General features: G+C 38.7%; 1 protein-coding gene across 1 annotated transcript in view; it reads right to left on the bottom strand.

Annotated features, from left to right (window-relative positions):
* The window catches only part of LOC107381863 (globoside alpha-1,3-N-acetylgalactosaminyltransferase 1), a 48808-nt gene that overhangs the window by 23203 nt on the left and 6887 nt on the right, over window positions 1-18718 (bottom strand). Inside the window, exons 2-3 of the mRNA XM_015953783.3 lie at window positions 848-889; window positions 588-698 (exon numbers count right to left, since the gene is read on the bottom strand). Of these exons, the coding sequence (XP_015809269.3) occupies window positions 588-698; window positions 848-889 (153 nt within the window). The remainder of the gene's footprint in view (window positions 1-587; window positions 699-847; window positions 890-18718) is intronic.

Genomic DNA, 18718 nt, shown 5'->3' with positions numbered 1-18718 from the left:
CTGTGACAACGGTCCATCGTGGAATCAGTCTTCTCCACAGCTTTCCTCTGAAACTTTGTGATCCTCATATCTCCACCTGCCTGCCCGTTAGTGGCACCTCCATCCTCCACTGAGCCCTGTCATTGGATCCAGAGGACAACTGTGGAGATGTCTTGGTTCCAGGATGGAGCGTTGAGACAGCAGATTATGAGCTGAGGACTTGAGACGGCGCAAAAATTTGGAACCCTAGGGTCACAAAAACACCTCGGGGTCAAAAATATTAGAGGTTAACAGGCTGGAGGCTAACAGATAAGGTCAGCTTTTCAGTGGGGAGTGGTTGTCCTTTAGCTCCTTAAATTCTCAGGATCAGATGGAATACTTGATGCTAGGTGTAGACCGCTGCCCAGGAAAGGGAACGCCTACCTTCGGAGATACTCAGGAAAAATAAACACATGCTGTCTTACCACAAGCAGGATCATGACACATCATTATAATTAATAACTGTATAATTTTTGTTTATTAACCGAGATTTTTCTTTTACATCACAAGCAGTCATCTGTTGGTTAAAACATATCAAAATTCAATGAAATGTAAAAGTGGCGTCTCACCCAGGCATCATCACCAGGTCACTGATCTCCCACTTGCCTTCGACCTTGCAGTGCCCAAGCTCTTCTTTTTCATTTAGTTCCAAATCAGTGGAAGGACAGATCTGGTAGATGCTTCAAGGAAATAAAGATTTTAAAATCACACATGATGGATTATAAGGTTTGTGAAATGACAAGACATGGAAAGGATCAGTGAACATTCCTTAGATTGTTAGTTGTAATAAATTCTTCCATTGTGCTGCAGAAACCTGAGCTCCTCTTACCGGAAAGGTGGAAGGCGATCTTTCATGTACATGTAGATTCCCCTGTGAGGACACACAGATGCCGGCTCATCAGGTCAGTAAGATTTACATGTGGGTTTCAGGACATTAACATAGAAGAAGAATTTTCATAATCGAAACTAGTTTGTAAAACGTAGTCAAACGTTTTCAGAAGTTTTGTAGACTTACAAATTGAGGTCAGGTAATCTGTAATCTATGAAATCAGGGAAGAATCTACCCGCAATTCAGGATATGTGGCAGGGTTATGGTACATGCGCTCATGAAGTCAAAGAACATTTTGAAACTGGGGTTTTAAAGCAGTGCTTTTTTTTCTTTCGTTCTACTTCACCAGCAACTTGTCCAGTTTTACAAATGCCATATATTTGGCAACATCTGTTGATATTAGTTCTCTCTGAGTTACGACCAATCAGCACGAGTTAACCACAAGTCCTTCCCAGTGAGGGCCATTTCTGAGTCCATACCCCAATGGAGGTACTCGATTAGTCCCTAAAGTCCCTTCCACACTAGGGCCAGCTCCACTCTGCACAGTCAGCCGCAGTCTGGTTGGGTTGATCACACACATCCTTCCACACATTCTTAGTAATGTGGATGTGACTGAGCATATGGGCAAAAAGTTGGTGTTAAGATATTAGCGATGTTGTGAGTGCATCTCCGAGCAGATGGGCGGGGCAACAGATGCCCAGAGAAGTCAGCGGTGTTTCCCTTAAATTAAACAAAGGCGGTCGTGAGCATTGTTGTTTTGGGAGACTCTGACTCTGATATTGAATCCTGCTTTTCTGTGTTTGTCCTGGCACAGCTCAAGCCTGGCACCGCTCTGTGTGTGTGTGTGTGTGTGTGTGTGTGTGTGTGTGTGTGTGTGTGTGTGTGTGTGTGTGTGTGTGTGTGTGCGTGTGCGTGCTTCTCAAAGAGAGACTGAGATGGCTTCAGTCAGAAGCTTGTTTCCACCACAGTATCCAGATTGACAATGAATCGCGCTTGCAGGAAGTCCCCGCTGGCTGATTCTATCTGCCAGTCAGAGGATCTCCCTAATGGTAGGTGTGAATTTGAGTCAGCTAATCAGTTGGTTGTAGGTGTGGACCAGTTCAGTCCAAAACAGACTCTTGGGAAGAGGGATGAAAAAACAACAACGAAAATAATCCAGGCTATGTGAATGTGAACCCTTCCTACCCAATCTAGGCAGAGTGGAGCCAGTGCTAGTGTAGAAGCCCTAAAAATGGTCCATAAAAAATAGAATAGAACAGAACAGAACAGAACAGAACAGAACAGAATAGAATAGAATAGAATAGAATAGCCATTACTTTCGTTTTACAGGGTACAGCGAAACTGGTGTGCCACTCCCTTTGGTGCAAAATGTAAAAGAATACAAAAAATCATCACAATAATAATAATAATAAAAATAAAAGAAAACAAAAATAATAATAATAATACAGAAATAACATAAATGTAAAATCAACAGTAATATGTACAAATATACACACAGAGTAGATTTGTATCTGGAAATCAAAAGTTAATTTTTAGTCATTTTGACGTAAATACTTGGCCTTTGGGTAAGTTACAACACGCTGGTGGGGATGAGCTACGATGTAGCCACAGCTACCTTGGGGTGCACTGACGGAGGACTATTTCTCTGTCCTGTCTCTGTCTATTATCTTCCTGCAACACCTGCCAAAACTGGCTCCACTGGTCCCTCCAACCTCCTGACAGAAAAAGTTTGTTAACAGGCAAAGCAGGTTAAGTGTCTTGCCCGAGGACACAACAGCAGAATTCTCTAGTTGAAACCAGGATCAAGTTTGACAAGTAATTAAAATTGCACCCACATTTTCTAAGTTAGCACACATTTCTTTCAACAATGATAGTTTTTGCATCTTTACTGTCCCTCTGCTTCAGCCCTCTCCCTCTCTCCCTCCACAGCAGTCACACACTCACTGGTGCACCTGCAGCCTCTCAGAGTTCCTGCTGACCTAAACATTGAAGGAATAATTTCCTTTTCTGTTTCTCACTTCTGATTACCTTCAATGGTGTCTGTTTGTTGCAACCACCTGGTACAAAAATACACTTGTTTTATTTGACTATTTTTCTGTCCTGTCTAGTCTGTCTATTATCTTCCTGCATCTCCTCTCAATCCTTAATAAAAACTGCTACCTGGCTTCAGATATATTCACCTCATAAATTACCTTTAAACTGGAGTTCAAAAAGATCTACCGACAGCAAATATAGTGAGTGCGCGCCGCGTGCTGACTGCACCGGTGCGGTGAAGTCACCGGAGGACAAAACAGGTGATGCGCTTCGCTCCGCAGCAGCAAAACGCATCAGACACAAATAAAAGACAGAAATCATAAAAGGATATGAGCTGACATAAACGATTGCGTGTTAAATTTGTTTTTGAGGTGGCGACACTTTGATAATGTTATACTGTGGCCAGGGGGGCTGCCAGAGATTTTGGGCCCCATGAAAAAATATCAAGTTGGGCCCCCTGGGGGCTTGTCCATAGCTGGAGCTGGGGTTCCACCCTCCCAGATTCGAAAGGAGAGAAAAAATATATATACATATATACTTTATATTAGTGTTTCAGTTTTGCTTAATTATGTAGGTCTACATGCATTCTTACTTATTTACATATCATTTTCACCAGCTGTCTCTCATTAAACAGTGAATTTCCTTCAACAGAATTAGCAATATAACTGCTGGAAAAAGCAGGAAATGCACATGCTGAAAGGTGTTAATCTCCTTTTCCCTATCACTCCCTTAAAATGTGTTTATTTATTCTAAAATTTTATTTGATGATAAAATTCAAATTTGGATATCTAATTAAATTTCCACGTTGTGTCAAAGCTTTACATAACTACATTTTCAGCTGTCTTTCCTCTTGAAATCAAGTATTTCTATATGACTGACAAAAATTAAGGATTCACTGCTCACAAGGTGACTTCTTTATTAAGTCTCGATGGCTTCAGAAACAAAATGAATAAGCACACAGTTCAAACTGGAGTCAGTTAGGGTTACATAAAATTTTAAAGTTGGATAACTTTGCATGAATATGTATATAAGTCTCTAGACACCCATTTTTCTCAACAACAAAAACACAGCTAAAAATATATTCAGCCTTGATTGTACATAGCAATATTTATTATTTACAGTGATATAATTAATAATGCTCGATAACGATCAATACTAGATTTCATATTTTATTGTGTTCAATGTTATATTAAGTTTATTTATTACAATTATTAATAGCTTTTGTTTCATTTTTGCTCTCTGATGAATTATTTGGAAATGACTGATTTTTGGTTTGTGTTCTAAAAGCTACATACCGTAAACAAATTACATCTTGTAAAACCTCCCATAATTCAGTCAGATTCAAAACATTTCATTTCAAGGTATTTAGTAGATGAAGAGGGTTTTTTGTCTTGTATGGTGCCTTCAAAAAGGTGCTTCACAGTAATAATCTCGCAGTAATTTGTTACATTAACATACTAAATAACAATGCTTCAACCTGCCCGGCATCCAAAACAATCTATACATTTTTACTGATTGATATATATATATATATATATATATATATATATATATATATATATATATATATATATATATATATATATATATATAATTATCATTATGTGGAAAAACAATGTGTTTATCACCAAAATTTGCCTTTTTATATTCCTTTGTAATAGTACTGATAGAGAAGAGAGCCTTAAGTGATTCCCACAGATCCCCTTAAATGAGGCTGCTAGCTAGCATGCTACATTGCTCACCTTGAGGTTCACTGGGTTGTGAGGGGGACACCTGCTGACATATCATCAGCTGCTGATTCTGGTAGGGACAAGGACAACAACCCATTTACCATAACTAGATGAAGCATAGTTCCTCTCACTGTGGATATCAAAGCTAGCAAACAGGTTGAATTTAACCACTCACTAGGGCTGCACGATATTAGGAAAACCTGCGATATTAGATAACAGTGCTTAATTTTGCGATATCGATATTACTCATGATAAATGAACAAATACTAAAGTATGCAGTGTTGATGTCGTCTGGCGTGTGACATCTGCTCTGGGTTCAAAGCAAACAAAAACTAATGCATGAATTCCATTACAACATAACATTTTTATTGCAAAAATATGCAGCTGTACCTGCTACTGTATTAGCAGCAAAACAACAACCTGCATGCATGCAGTTTCTCAGTGACTTTAAAACATCACCTCCACCATAAAACTTTTTCTGATGCTCCAAATACAGAAAAACATCCCTTACCAGGGTTTTTTTTTAATAAATACAAAAATCAGAAAATAAGTTTAAATGTTAAATAATAGTTAACATCACTTAAATGCAACAACAAATTCTCTCATTGCTACTGAGCATTTTCTCCACTTACGTGGTTATGATATAAGGCTGTTGCTGCTTTTGGGAAGTGAACTGTGCTGGGCCAAACTAGGAGAATATTAAGATTTTCTGAGGGAAAGAGAAAAACAATTGTCTACCTTTCAGAAGAGGAACTGGCAAAAAAACTACATGGAAAATATGTGAAAACGTTTGTTTTTAACCCCAAGTTGAACAAGTTTACCTAGATCTTAAAAAGCAGCTCAGATGATGAAACTGCAACTATGATTCTGATAACAAGCTAACAAATTGAACCAGCTCCTCTAAGATAACCGGCTAGCAGAGCTTCTGACTGACAGTTTATGTGCAGCAGCAAATCAACTATCCTGATTAACAAGGTTATAAAAGCTCATAAAGGAAAAATCACTTTGATGTGTGGGGGAACTTTTCCAGGCCCTCCTTAGCAGGGTAGGACTGGGAGGAGAGTGCTGTAGCCTTTTAGCTGGAAGCTAACCGGAGCCTGGGGCTAACATCACCAACCGGTGGAACACTAGCGACATGAAGGTGGGTTGGTTCACCGGCACACGTCGGAGTCAGCCCGGTAAAAATGATTAACGACACCAAGCGGACTCACATTCACGTTTGAAAGCAGCGCTGATTCTAGAAGCATCAGCACAAAGTGTGTTCGTTGCTCTGAGCCAGCATAACGAACAAGGGAACGGCGCCGCTAATGTTCGGGTGTTGCTTTCCATCCTAAGGTCTACGTAGGGGCTGGGCGTATTACGTGAATGGACCCATTTGATTGGCCGCATATCAGAAGGGATACATTTGATTGGTCAAATAATACTTCCGCGTAAAAAACAGAGCTGGTTTACAAAAAGTTGATGTATGACACGGATGGAAATGTTGAACCAAACATTTATCGCCGTTTTTGACGTGCTTTGCGATGGGCCTATCGCACGTCCTGTTATCGCGATGATGATAATTTTTTGATATATTGTGCAGCCCTACCACTCACTAACTAAACCCACCTTTCTTTGAGAAAAACTGTGTGACATACTGACACCCTTCTGCCTGTCCTCTTTCTCCTTTCTTTCTTTCCTTTTCTGTGACTCAGACTTTGTTTTTGCAGACATATTTTTACTGCAGCCTTGACGCACTCTGCTGTCTGACCCCTTCTTTCCACCGGAGCCATCAGCAGCACGTTACTGCAGCAGCACGTCTTGCTCGCGTAAGCTGCTGCTTGGCCCTTCCCACAAGACGCGAAGCAGCAGCTGTCACCGACAAAGCACGAAGTCACACGAGTGACTTCGTCAGTAAACACAACAACAAGCAGGAGAAAATCACAACATGGCTCCAAAAGGTTTGTGTTTTATGTTCCGTCCGTTTTATAATCACCAATACGGACCTGAAAAACAAAGGAGACCGCTAGCTAGGTGATAACTTCTCACGGGGCCGCACAGTTAGTAACTTTTTTTTAAAGTAAAGCAACCGGAAGGCAGTACGTTTCTTTATTCTGAAAATCTTGGGAGCTTCGCTCCGTTTCCGCGTCCGATTTCTTGTCTTTTCTTCCCCAAAAATGTCGAACTTGACCCGTTTCAGAGGCGTCGCGCGTAGAAAATAGAACCGGCGCGTAAGGGCCGCGACATGCTGCTCCTGAGACGCAGCCGACTCGCGCTGCTGACGGCTCCGGTGGAAAGGTTCTGTTGACCACAGCGGTTCCTATCAGCAGCTACGACGTGCTGCTGCAGTAACGTGCTGCTCCGTACTGACGGCTCCGGTGGAAAGAAGGGGTGAGTGACTGCTGCGAGAGCAAGCCGCTTGCTATGCACCCCCCGGCGAGGTGGACTGTACCATTTCATACCGTTGGGGGGGGGGGGGGGGGGGGGGGGTCAAATTAATTAGTCAAAATAAAGTAGGGACCTCTGAATAAATATACATTTCATAAAGACTAAAAGATTGTTTGTTTCATGTCTTAAATTAGAAAAAATACTGCAAAGAAAAGTACTTGTGATTTTTAAACTTAATTTTTTAAATTCAACTTTGAAACATTTTTGGGCACCTGACAGCTGTGGGCCCTTAGAATCTTCCTAATCTTTCACCCCTTTACGGCGCCCCTGACTGTGGCCGTTCTCAGGACGCATCTGTCTGGAGTGCGTCAATGATCAGAGCTCTGCACCTCTCAGCTCAATATAATCCCCGAAGAGTCGACATAGATAATGTAATATAAGTAGAACCAGGAGCTTTTCCGGGCTCCCTCTGGGTGTGTTGAGGGCTTCCAGGAGCTTCCTCTAGCTCACCTGTAATTCGAATCCTGGGTATAGCACAAGTTTGTCGCGTGAGTTGCCGGATCCTAGCAGACAGTTGCCAGAAAGGTCCTTTCAAAATAAAATTGTTCCCATATCTTGTTCCGGCGAGATCCGGCTCAAATTAAGCACTGATTGTGTGTGTAAAATGTCTGAAGTGCAGGAGATGCATGTTAATTATTAACACCTTGTAGTTTAATGATCTGTTGTGATGCAGTTTGAAAACTTAGATGAATTTAATTTCTTTCAAGTTTTATACTGCAGAAGGATGAATGTGTTAAAGTCCACAAAACAACTGCTATCTTAAGATGTGTTTTCATTTGGTAAATATCAGTGATAAAATAGTTTTTGTCTAGGATAATTATTCTTTTGCATTAAAATCACATTTCAAGCCCTTCATTCAGTAAGCTTTAAGATGCAGTCGTGATGAAAAGTGGAACTCGCCTTGGTTAATACGCTGCAGAAGTATATTATTTTGTGAATGAACATGAACAATTACGAGTTTTTGGGATGTGAACAAAACCTTGAGAAAATATTGAGAAACAAAACAGGTAAGACATTAACAGCAGCAATGAGCAGCAGTTCAAAATGTAATAAACTTCAGTCTAGGGCAAACATGAACCATAAAAATGAGGTGTGTGTGTGTGTGTATGCTGTGCTCTTAAGTATGCTGTGCTCTAACATGTATTCTTGTGACTTCCTGGGAGGAAGTCAACAAAATCTTAAAACCAGGCTAGCCAATTATGTTTGCTCTTACAAAAAATGTGTTACAAAAAATCCTTACTGTGATGTGAAGTGTTGCAGAACATAAAAATCAGTTTGTAAAACCAGTTTGATGAAGGTTGTTCGTACATTCTAGTTTACTGAGGCCTTGCATGGTCCCATATAGAAAGTCACAGTAAAATGACAGACTGAACTGAACTTCTTGACACAAAATTATGTTTAAAATTCTTTGCTAAATGACACCACGTCATAGGAGAACTGACTTTATGCACCAGTCACACAGTTCATCAGAAGCAAACACTATGTTCTACTTCAAAGGTCTTGTTCACTGACAAAAAGTGTAAGACTTGTTCCGTTTGACACGTGACAAGTCCCTCTGAGCTGCATATGCAGGCTGCATTTGAAAACTTTCTTCACCCCCCATTGCCTGCATACCGTATGCTGCAAGGAAATAGATGGGGAAAAGCCAATCTCTTCTACATCAGACAGCTATCGGCTAGTAGAAGCTAATTATTACAGTGAAGAGGCTATAAATAATATACATCCATGCTGTAATATAATAATACATCCACGTTGTGTTTTTTACACAAGAAAATATGTTTTAAAGTATTCTGAATTTTGTTGAAGTCCAAACCTTTTTTAACTTGTTGTTTTTGAAATGTGACCAGACAGTCACTCTGAGTTCAACATGCAGGCTAAACATGAAAAAAGTATTCTACCTCTATTTCCTGCATTAGTCACTGAGAGAGAATAGCATTACCAACTCTACAACACAGCAAAACTTCAGGCTTGAGTTATTTGTGGCCACAAAAACCAAGGTCTCAATGCAAACAGAGATGGTGATAGAGTCACGTTGCTGTTAACCAATCAGAGGTGGTCTGGATGTAAGGCGATCCAATATGGCGGAGTGAACAGTCGCAATATTGCAGGCTCTGTAGTATTTTCCAAATGCCTTGTTAACACCAAGTCAACTTTACTCTGTTAACCAAGATGGAGGACCACAATTATGGCTTGGCTACTATCTGCGAAATGAATAATGATGGATGATGAATATTGAGATTGCAGACACCGACATGGATGAGCAGATGCCCAAAGCTGCTAAAATGAATCACGATCAAACGCCAACGAAAGCTCCTCATCCAAAAAAACAAAAGAAAAGCAGTAAAAACCCTCATGGTGAGTGTATCGGTGACACCATTTTGGAGGCAGTGAACTCACTAAGGGAAAAAATGGATGCCCAAACAGCACTTCTGATAAAGTTTGAGAAGCAGATTGAGAGTGATGCTGCTGCCATCAGTGTAAACAAGGAAAGCATTTGTGGGCTACCGGAAAAAAATCAACAAGTTACAAGAAGAAAACAAATGGCTACAAGAATCTGTAATAGAGCAAGCTCATTATAAGAGGAGATGGAACCTGAGATTAAATGGACTGGTGGAGAAGGATGGAGAGGATAACCGTGAAGTTGTCACTGGCATCTTGACAAGAGTGATTCCCATGTCAGTGGAGCGACTTTGTGAGATGGTCGACATAGCTCATCGCTTGGGGAAAAAGAGAGATCCTGCCACATCAAACAACACTCCGCAGTCAATAATAATCCAATTTTTGGTGAGAGAGGTGCGGGAGGAAATCTGGAAAAAATCCAAGGATGCTAGAGTATGCCGGGAAATGCATATCCAGTTTAAAGAAGACTTCACCATGGAAGATGGGGTAGCTTGGAAGAAGCTGTGGCCGTTGGTACGAGATGCCAGGTTGGGAGGGGAACTGGCAATTGACACAAGGAAAAGAATGTCGAAATTCAAAAGAGAGAAACAGCTTAATGTCCTTAGGAAAATTAATAATCTTAGTGGGAAAGCAGAAATGTCATCTGAAGAAATAGTTGACAAAATTACAGAATGACTTAGAAAACTTGTATTTAGACAAACGAAAGGGGGCCTTTATTCATTCACGTGCTCGCTGGATAGAGGAAGGAGAGAGAAATACTACCTATTTTTTTAACCTCAAAAATCAAAGGCAATTGAAGAAGAAAATAACAAAATTATAAATAAATTGATCCATTTCAGAGAATGAAAGCCAAATTAATAACGGAATTTATAACTTTTATTGCAACTTATACAAGTCTAGTTACTCCGAAATAGATTGTTCTTTTTTACTGAACCCTTTAAGAGATAGTAATAAAATGATTGACACAGAATTTCAACGTACTATGGAAGAACAAATTAATATTGAAGAATTAGATAAGGCGGTTTCAAAAATGTCCTCTGGAAAGTCGCCTGGAGTAGATGGGCTGACAGCTGAATTCTATAAATTCTTTTGGAATGACATAAGAAAAATGTTATGTAAGGCACTTTTAGAATGCATTTCAACAGGTAACCTCTCAAATACTATGAAACAAGGAGTAATCACTTTAATTCCAAAACCTAATAAAGAGACAAAACTCTTAGATAGCTGGAGACCCATCACTCTGTTATGCACAGATTACAAAATTTTGACTCATGTCCTTGCTGACAGGTTAAACAGAGGGCTGGACACAGTAATCGATGAACACCAATCAGCCTTTGTTATAGGCAGAAACATTCACAATCATATTAGATTAATTTTTGACTCATTAGATTATCAAGACTATGTTGAGGAAGACAATTTGAATTTGTTCCTTGGTTTTTACAAAGTGTTCGACCCGACATTTTTGCTAAATGCACAAACATTTTTAGGTTTTGGGGGACAATATTTGTGGGTTAATTACAATGTTCTATAATGATATTTATAGCTCAGTATCTCTTAATCCAGGATTTACTTCCAGGTTTAAAATACAGAGAGGAATTTGACAAGGCTGCCCAATTTCCCCAAAGTTATTTATTCTTGCTACTCAGTTATCGGCTCTTCAGATAAAAATTTGTCCAGGGTTGCAGGGAATAAATATCTTTAATAGAGATTACAAGATAAGCCAGTTTGCTGACGATACAGCACTGTTTATAAGATATAGTAACATGGTTGATAAAGCTCTTAATATCATTTCATTATTTTCTAAAGCTTCAGGTCTAAAATGTAATATTAACAAATGTGAGATTCTCCCCATCCATGATTGTATGCATACAAGTATTTTCTCAATAAAGGTAGAGAATGAAGTTAAATATTTGGGAATAATAATATCCAAAGATGTATGTAAAAGAGAAGAGGCTAATATTTCAAATCGCTTAATAGAGATGAAAAAGGGTCTGAGTCGTTGGTTGATGAGGGACGTGACTATTTTTGGAAGAAACTTGTTGGCTAAAGCAGATGGCATTTCCAAGATGGTGTATCCATGCCATTCAATGTTTATATAACAGAAAAATATTGTGAAAATGAATTCAATCCTTTTTCAGTTTATATGTGTAGCAGAATGAAATCACTGTTTTCCCCCTCCTCTGACACAGGACTAGTCTGCATGAGATATGGTCTCATGCATTTGCTTCTAACCTGCTTATTTTCAGCTCAACACAAGAATGAAGAATGGACTCTTTTCTTTTAATTAATCAAATAACTCTATTTTAATAAGCTAATCAAGCAAAGTGTTAGTCAATAAATGAGATGTGACCGATCAGTGAAATCAAAATATTAATTACTTTATTATAATCCTATAGAATATACTATGACTATGTACTATGACTTTAAATGTTCCAGTAGGACTGATCTCATGTAGCGTTAAAAAGACATGACACATTAATTTCACTGATCCATTCAGGATCTGCCAGATCTGACAGAGGCGTGGTTTCGATGGTTTTTGGTAACTCTGTCAACTTTTCATTCGACCATAAACCATAACATCCGAAGTATAAAACTATGCCACGTCATCTCTAACGCCAGTTCAAAGCGTTCTAGAGAAAGTGTCGGAGTGGCCAATCCGTAACTCTCCTCTTCAACCCAAAGAACCAACGACAAGCTGGAAATTCGTTGCTGTTCCAACTGCTGCAACGGTTCCTTTCAGAATAAAAGCTGAACCATCAAGACCCAGGCTCGGGTCTCACCAGACGCCAATAAAATTGTCGTGACCCGGGAGTAGCTCACAGACTGGTCTGGTCGGCAACCGCTGCTTTTCCTACTGGCTGCGGTTCCAGAAAAGGTCAAGCTGGACCACGACATTACTGATCTAACAGGGACTTCCACCAGGGTAGGTAGACCGGCAAATTGCGTCGAATGTGTTTATGAATCTCCTAATCAAAGCTTAACGCGACAACATCACCTTCAGTTCCATTCAGAACTAGTCGCTTCTTTGGATTTGCTGGTTCTGAGCAAGATTACACCTCACCCCATTCACCGTCTCATCCACCGTCTCATCCACCTTAGTTACACCATACATTTAGTGTTTAAAGTCTAATTTAATTTGTTAGTAATATATTTTTAAACCTTTAAACTTGACTCTCTCTCTTCTGTTGTCTCTGAGTGAATACGAAGCTGTTATCTAATCCCTGCATTAAAAAGTTCCAGTCTTCTGGTTTAAATACCCTCACAGATCCGTAAGGTGGATTTCATATTTCCTGTGGAATCCTGCATCTTATGGCTTATTAAATAACATGTAATCTAAACCATTACATATGGAAAAACAAAACTCACTATATTTGACGGTCTCAATTAGTTAAGAGCTATGACAAAGCTGGTATTAATGTACTGGATTTTGAAACCATGATTGGGGCATTCAGAGTCAAATGGCTAAAAACATTCATCAGGACTCAATGTGGTTTCACATCCCCAGCTCAATTTTTAAGCACTTGGGTGGAATTGAATTTCTTGCAAAGTGTGATTACGAAATTAGTAAGAATCCAATAAAACTTTCAAACTTTCACAAACAAATCCTACAATTCTGGAAAATGATATTCCAGCATAATTTTTCTCATCATGGATCCATTCTTTGGAATAACAGGGCAATTTTAACTGGCAGGAAGTCAATTTTTAAAAAAGGTTGGTATGATAAAGGTATTGTTTTTGTTAATGATCTTTTAGACTGTCAAGGAAACCTTTTGAAAGTTTCATCCCTCAATGAAAAATATTATATTAATTGTAGTTATAAAGAATTTGAAAAGATATGTAAAGTGATCCCAGTAGCACTGATACTAATTAAAAACATTATAATACAATCTGCTGTGATCATTACAATACCTACATTAAGCGTGAATAATTGCAACTTACTCGAAAACAAATGTAATAACAAGAACATTAATGATGGGATGCGACAAAAGATTTATTATGATTACAACAGAAGTAATTTGAAGAAGTTTACAAACTGCAAAGTCACAGTAGCTTTTGCATATTCAAAATTTGCTAAATGGCCTGTTTCTCCAAAGGTAAAAGAGACTCATTTTAAAATAATAAATGGAAAATATCCTGTATCTAAGTTTCTGGAAAGAAGGCTTAGCTTGATGTTGATTTGTGTGCATTTTTTAAATCAGAAGATGAATCCCTGGAACATTTGTTTTATTATTGCCAACATTCATGAGTTTTTTGGAAGGACATTAGTGAATGGATTAATCTCAAACTTACTATTGATTTTTTTGAAGCTGGTGATATTCTGCTCTATGTGAAGGACTTGAATGCGACTTTTTCTGATGCTATCAATATAGTTGTATTGTTAGCCAAATATCACATCCATTGCAATAAGGGGAGGGGTACCAAGCCCTCATTCCCATGCTTCTTGAACAAATTTAAACTATTCTATTCTTTATTAAGTAAAAAGAAAAAAAAATGGAAAAATGCAAGAATCATCTCACGGCAAATAACTGAGAACTTACTGTTTTGAGTTTCCTATGTAAATCATGCTCCTTTGTTTTTTATATTATTTTCCTTTTCTTTGATAAGCCCCCTAGCCTGTTTTTAAGCTTACATCCTCCATGAGAGTTTGTACCTTAATGTTGTACCTTGTTCTGTCATGTCTTTGTTCAGGAATAATGATAATTAAAAAAAAGGTGGTCTGGATGTCTGAATACCAGGAAATAAGACCACAAAACCTGTTGTGGTCAGCTGAACTTTCATCTGGCTCACTTCTAGTTCCTGAAACAGAACCACCAGCCAATCAGAGGCAAGATGATTAAATGTCATGAATATTAATGTATACGACTCATAATCCTGTAAATTTCTGCTCCTTCATTCCTCTGACAAACTTCTTATTCTGGAAAAGGAACACAAGAGATTTTCTCCAAACAAAACAACTCACAAGGCATTCATTCATGCTGGGCCACAACAGATTATTGAAAATAATAATAATAATAATAATAAAAGAATAAATGAGACCCTTAAATTGGCTTTTGTGTTTTAGCAACATTTAACTTCTTCTTTACTTTTTCCTGGTTCATGGAAAAAAATGCATATTAAAAATGAACCCAAACACACCTGCTCTTTGCTTCCTGTCTGATGCACTGACATCCTGTTTAAGGGTGAAGTGACTGTAAATGCTATAGCTCGGGGGCCTGCAACCTTTACAATCTGAAGAGCTGTTTCCCCCCTCAGTCCATCTAAATAAAACACTTACAGGACCATTTGAAAAAGGATTACTCCTCATTTTTCATAACTATCTACAGAGGAGAATCAGGGGAACTGAAAAACTTCTTCTATTATCACAATTTTGAGAATAAATTATTTTCTTCCCTGTTCTATAAATATCTACTATAAGAGAAGTGTTGTCATACTGGTAAATTCACCACTTAGTTTTTGTTATTAGTTTTTAAAATTAACTAAAAATTTGCAAAAATATTTATTTCTAAGGGATGTTTATAATTAAAAAAATATGTAAAAAAAAATAGAAAAATGGACATAGAAACTTTACTGGTATTTTTATTGTCCTTCTGTTGAGGGATTCAATGCCATTACTCCATGAAATAAACTGAAAAGCTGCTTAAAACTAGCCTAGAAATCTAAAGAGACCGTAGCAGAAGCAAAAGGATTTAGGTGGGTCTAGCCACGCTCCACTGTAGCCTCAGCAGGCCTACTGTTGGCTGAGTTTTGTTTCTAGCCAGTCACAGCACTCTATTGGTTTGTGGGATTGGAGAGATGGAGAAACTTTTTGGCTTAAAACTGCACTTCTTTTTACTATATCTATATTTACAAACAGGAATATGTTTTTTTTTAGCATTTCTAGCCAAAGATCCATTGTGAAGTGTACAAAGGGCCACTTGTTGGTTCAGAGTTGCAGATTGCAGACCTGTGCCATAGATTAAGGCCTAGTCCACACGTAGCCGGGATTTTTTAAAAACGAATATCCACCCCTCCAAAAACTTGCATCCACACCACCTCGTTTAAAAAAAAAACTCTGTCCACACATACCTGGATAAATACGTTGTTAAGGACATGCCAGACCTGTAGGCGGCAGTACTTCCCCCGTTCTTAACCTCGTCCTTCGTCTGTGGTCTTCCACAAGGAGCAGTAATGCCGCTTGCAAAAACAAACAAGCAAAAAGCGCTTGGACAATTGATGAAGCGAGCGCAGCTCTGAGGGCATCCATGCTGTCGGCTAGTGTAAACACAGGTCGCACATGTGATGTCAGCATTTTTTTGTCGCGCAAAGTGACGTTGCGGACCTTAAAACTCCAGTTTTGTCTGTCCACACGCAGACACCCAAAGCAAAGAAAACGCAGATCTTCACTTTGGCCGGAGTTTTTAAAAAGATCCGTTTTCGTGTGGAAAAAACTCCGTTTTCGTGTGGATGACAGGCCAAAACGTAGAAAAATATCTACGTTTTGGCAGATCCCCGGCTACGTGTGGACAGGGCCTGAATGGCCACACCAAAAAGATACCATTTGCAAAAGTTCATTCATTCATCTACTCTACTCTTTATTCCCAATTAGGGTTGTGGGAAGCTGGTGCCTATCTACAGCAATCACCAGGCAAGAGGTGGGGGACCGAGGGACACCCTTCAGGCAATTACAAAAGTTCACATAATAATTTATTAAACCCAAATTAAAAGTTCAAATAAAAACATTTAACTAATCAAAATCATGTTCTAACAACCAAATTAAGTATTAGGTTTGCTAGAGTGTTACACCATTTCACAGCAGACATGAAAGGCACATGCATGTGTATCAGGACTACATTTTCTTTTTCTACGATCAGAAGGATGAATGTGTTTAAGTCCACAGAGACTTTTAGTAATTTTCTTAATTACAAAACAACTGCTATCTTAAGATGTGTTTTCATTTGGTAAATATCAGTGATAAAAAAAAGTTTTTGTCGAGGATAATTATACTTTTGCAGTAAAATCACATTTCAAACCCTTCATTCAGTAAGCTTTAAGATGCAGTCATGGTGAAAAGTGGAACTCGCCTTGGTTAATACGCTGCAGAAGTATATTATTTTGTGGTTGAACATTAAGAATTACGAGTTTTTGGGATGTGAACAAAACCTTGAGAAAATATTGAGAAACAAAACAGGTAAGACATTAACAGCAGCAATGAGCAGCAGTTCAAAATGTAATAAACTTCAGTCTAGGGCAAACATGAACCATAAAAATGAGGTGTGTGTGCGTGTCTGTATGCTGTGCTCTTAAGTATGCTGTGCTCTAACACATGTATTCTTGTGACTTCCTGGGAGGAAGTCAACAAAATCTTAAAACCAGGCTAGCCAATTATGTTTGCTCTTACAAAAAATGTGTTACAAAAAATCCTTACTGTGATGTGAAGTGTTGCAGAACATAAAAATCAGTTTGTAAAACCAGTTTGATGAAGGTTGTTCGTACATTCTAGTTCACCGAGGCCTTGCATGGTCCCATATAGAAAGTCACAGTAAAATGACAGACTGAACTGAACTTCTTGACACAAAATTATGTTTAAAATTCTTTGCTAAATGACACCACGTCATAGGAGAGCTGACTTTATGCACCAGTCACACAGTTCATCAGAAGCAAACACTATGTTCTACTTCAAAGGTCTTGTTCACTGACAAAAAGTGTAAGACTTGTTCCGTTTGACACGTGACAAGTCCCTCTGAGCTGCACATGCAGGCTGCATTTGAAAACTTTCTTCACCCCCCATTGCCTGCATATGCTGCAAGGAAAAAAATGGGGAAAAGCCAATCTCTTCTACATCAGACAGCTATCGGCTAGTAGAAGCCAATTATTACAGTGAAGAGGCTATAAATAATATACATCCATGCTGTAATATAATAATACATCCATGTTGTGTTTTTTACACAAGAAAATATGTTTTAAAGTATTTTGAATTTTGTTGAAGTCCAAACCTTTTTTAACTTGTTAGTTTTTGAAATGTGACCAGACAGTCACTCTGAGTTCAACATGCAGGCTAAACATGAAAAAAGTATTCTACCTCTATTTCCTGCATTAGTCACTGAGAGAGAATAGCATTACCAACTCTACAACACAGCAAAACTTCAGGCTTGAGTTATTTGTGGCCACAAAAACCAAGGTCTCAATGCAAACAGAGATGGTGATAAGAGTCACGTTGCTGTTAACCAATCAGAGGTGGTCTGGATGTAAGGGGATCCAATATGGCGGAGTGAACAGTCGCAATATTGCAGGCTCTGTAGTAAAATAGATTTTCCATTAGTTCTTGAATGTTATTTGAGTGCACTTTACAAAGAGAAGTTAGATAATAGTTAACCCTTGCGAACGGATTATTTTTGTGGTAAAAAAAAGACATTTTCCAAATGTCTTGTTAACACCAAGTCAACTTTACTCTGTTAGCCAAGATGGAGGACCACAATTGGCCGTTGGTACGAGATGCAATATTTGTGTGTTTTCTTAAACACAAATGTGTTACAGTGCAAGCAACAGAAAAATTCATCGCTGACTCAGCGCCATATGGTAAAATAAAGTGCATACGTTCTGATAACGGAACAGAGTTCACATGTGGAGAGTATCAGAAACTTCTTAGAGAGAACAGAATAAAACATGTAACGTCAGCCCCTTACTCCCCACACCAAAACGGCACAGCTGAACATAGCTGGCAGACGCTTTTTGATATGGCTAGATGTATGCCAACCTACCAAAGTCTTTATGGGTTTACGCTGTTCAAACAGCTGCCATTACAAGGAACAGATGTTATAATAGATGTATGAAAACAACACCATATGAAATGTTATGCGGTAAAAGACCTAACTTATCAAAAATGCACAAATTTGGTGTACCTTGTAATGTGTACAAACAGAACAGAGGGAAACTCAATTCTAGAAGTGAAAAGGGGATTTTTGTGGGTCATGACAAAACCAGTCTAGCATATTTGGTCTATTTCCCTGAGAGTGGTAAGGTTTTAAAACATATATTAGTTAAGTTTGTAACAAAAGAACCAGAAGAAAAGACACAAACAGTGTCAGATAATGAGCCAGAGTTTCTAGTTAAAGCAAGAAAGGAGGTTAAAAACAGAACACCCGGACAGAAAGAGGAAGACCCAGGAGAAGGAACAAGCCAGACAAAACCTCTAGATGAAGCAGAACAAACATCATCGCGTTATCCGACAAGAGAGAGAAAAAGGCCAAGTTACTTGACAGATTATGTAACAAAAGGTTATGTAACTGAGGATGATGATGGC

The sequence above is a fragment of the Nothobranchius furzeri genome, chromosome 9 (genome assembly GCF_043380555.1).
Source record: "Nothobranchius furzeri strain GRZ-AD chromosome 9, NfurGRZ-RIMD1, whole genome shotgun sequence".
Classification (NCBI taxonomy): Eukaryota; Metazoa; Chordata; class Actinopteri; order Cyprinodontiformes; family Nothobranchiidae; genus Nothobranchius; species Nothobranchius furzeri.
The sequence above is the reverse complement of the archived record's forward strand: the minus strand, read 5'-3'. Positions and strand labels throughout refer to the sequence as shown.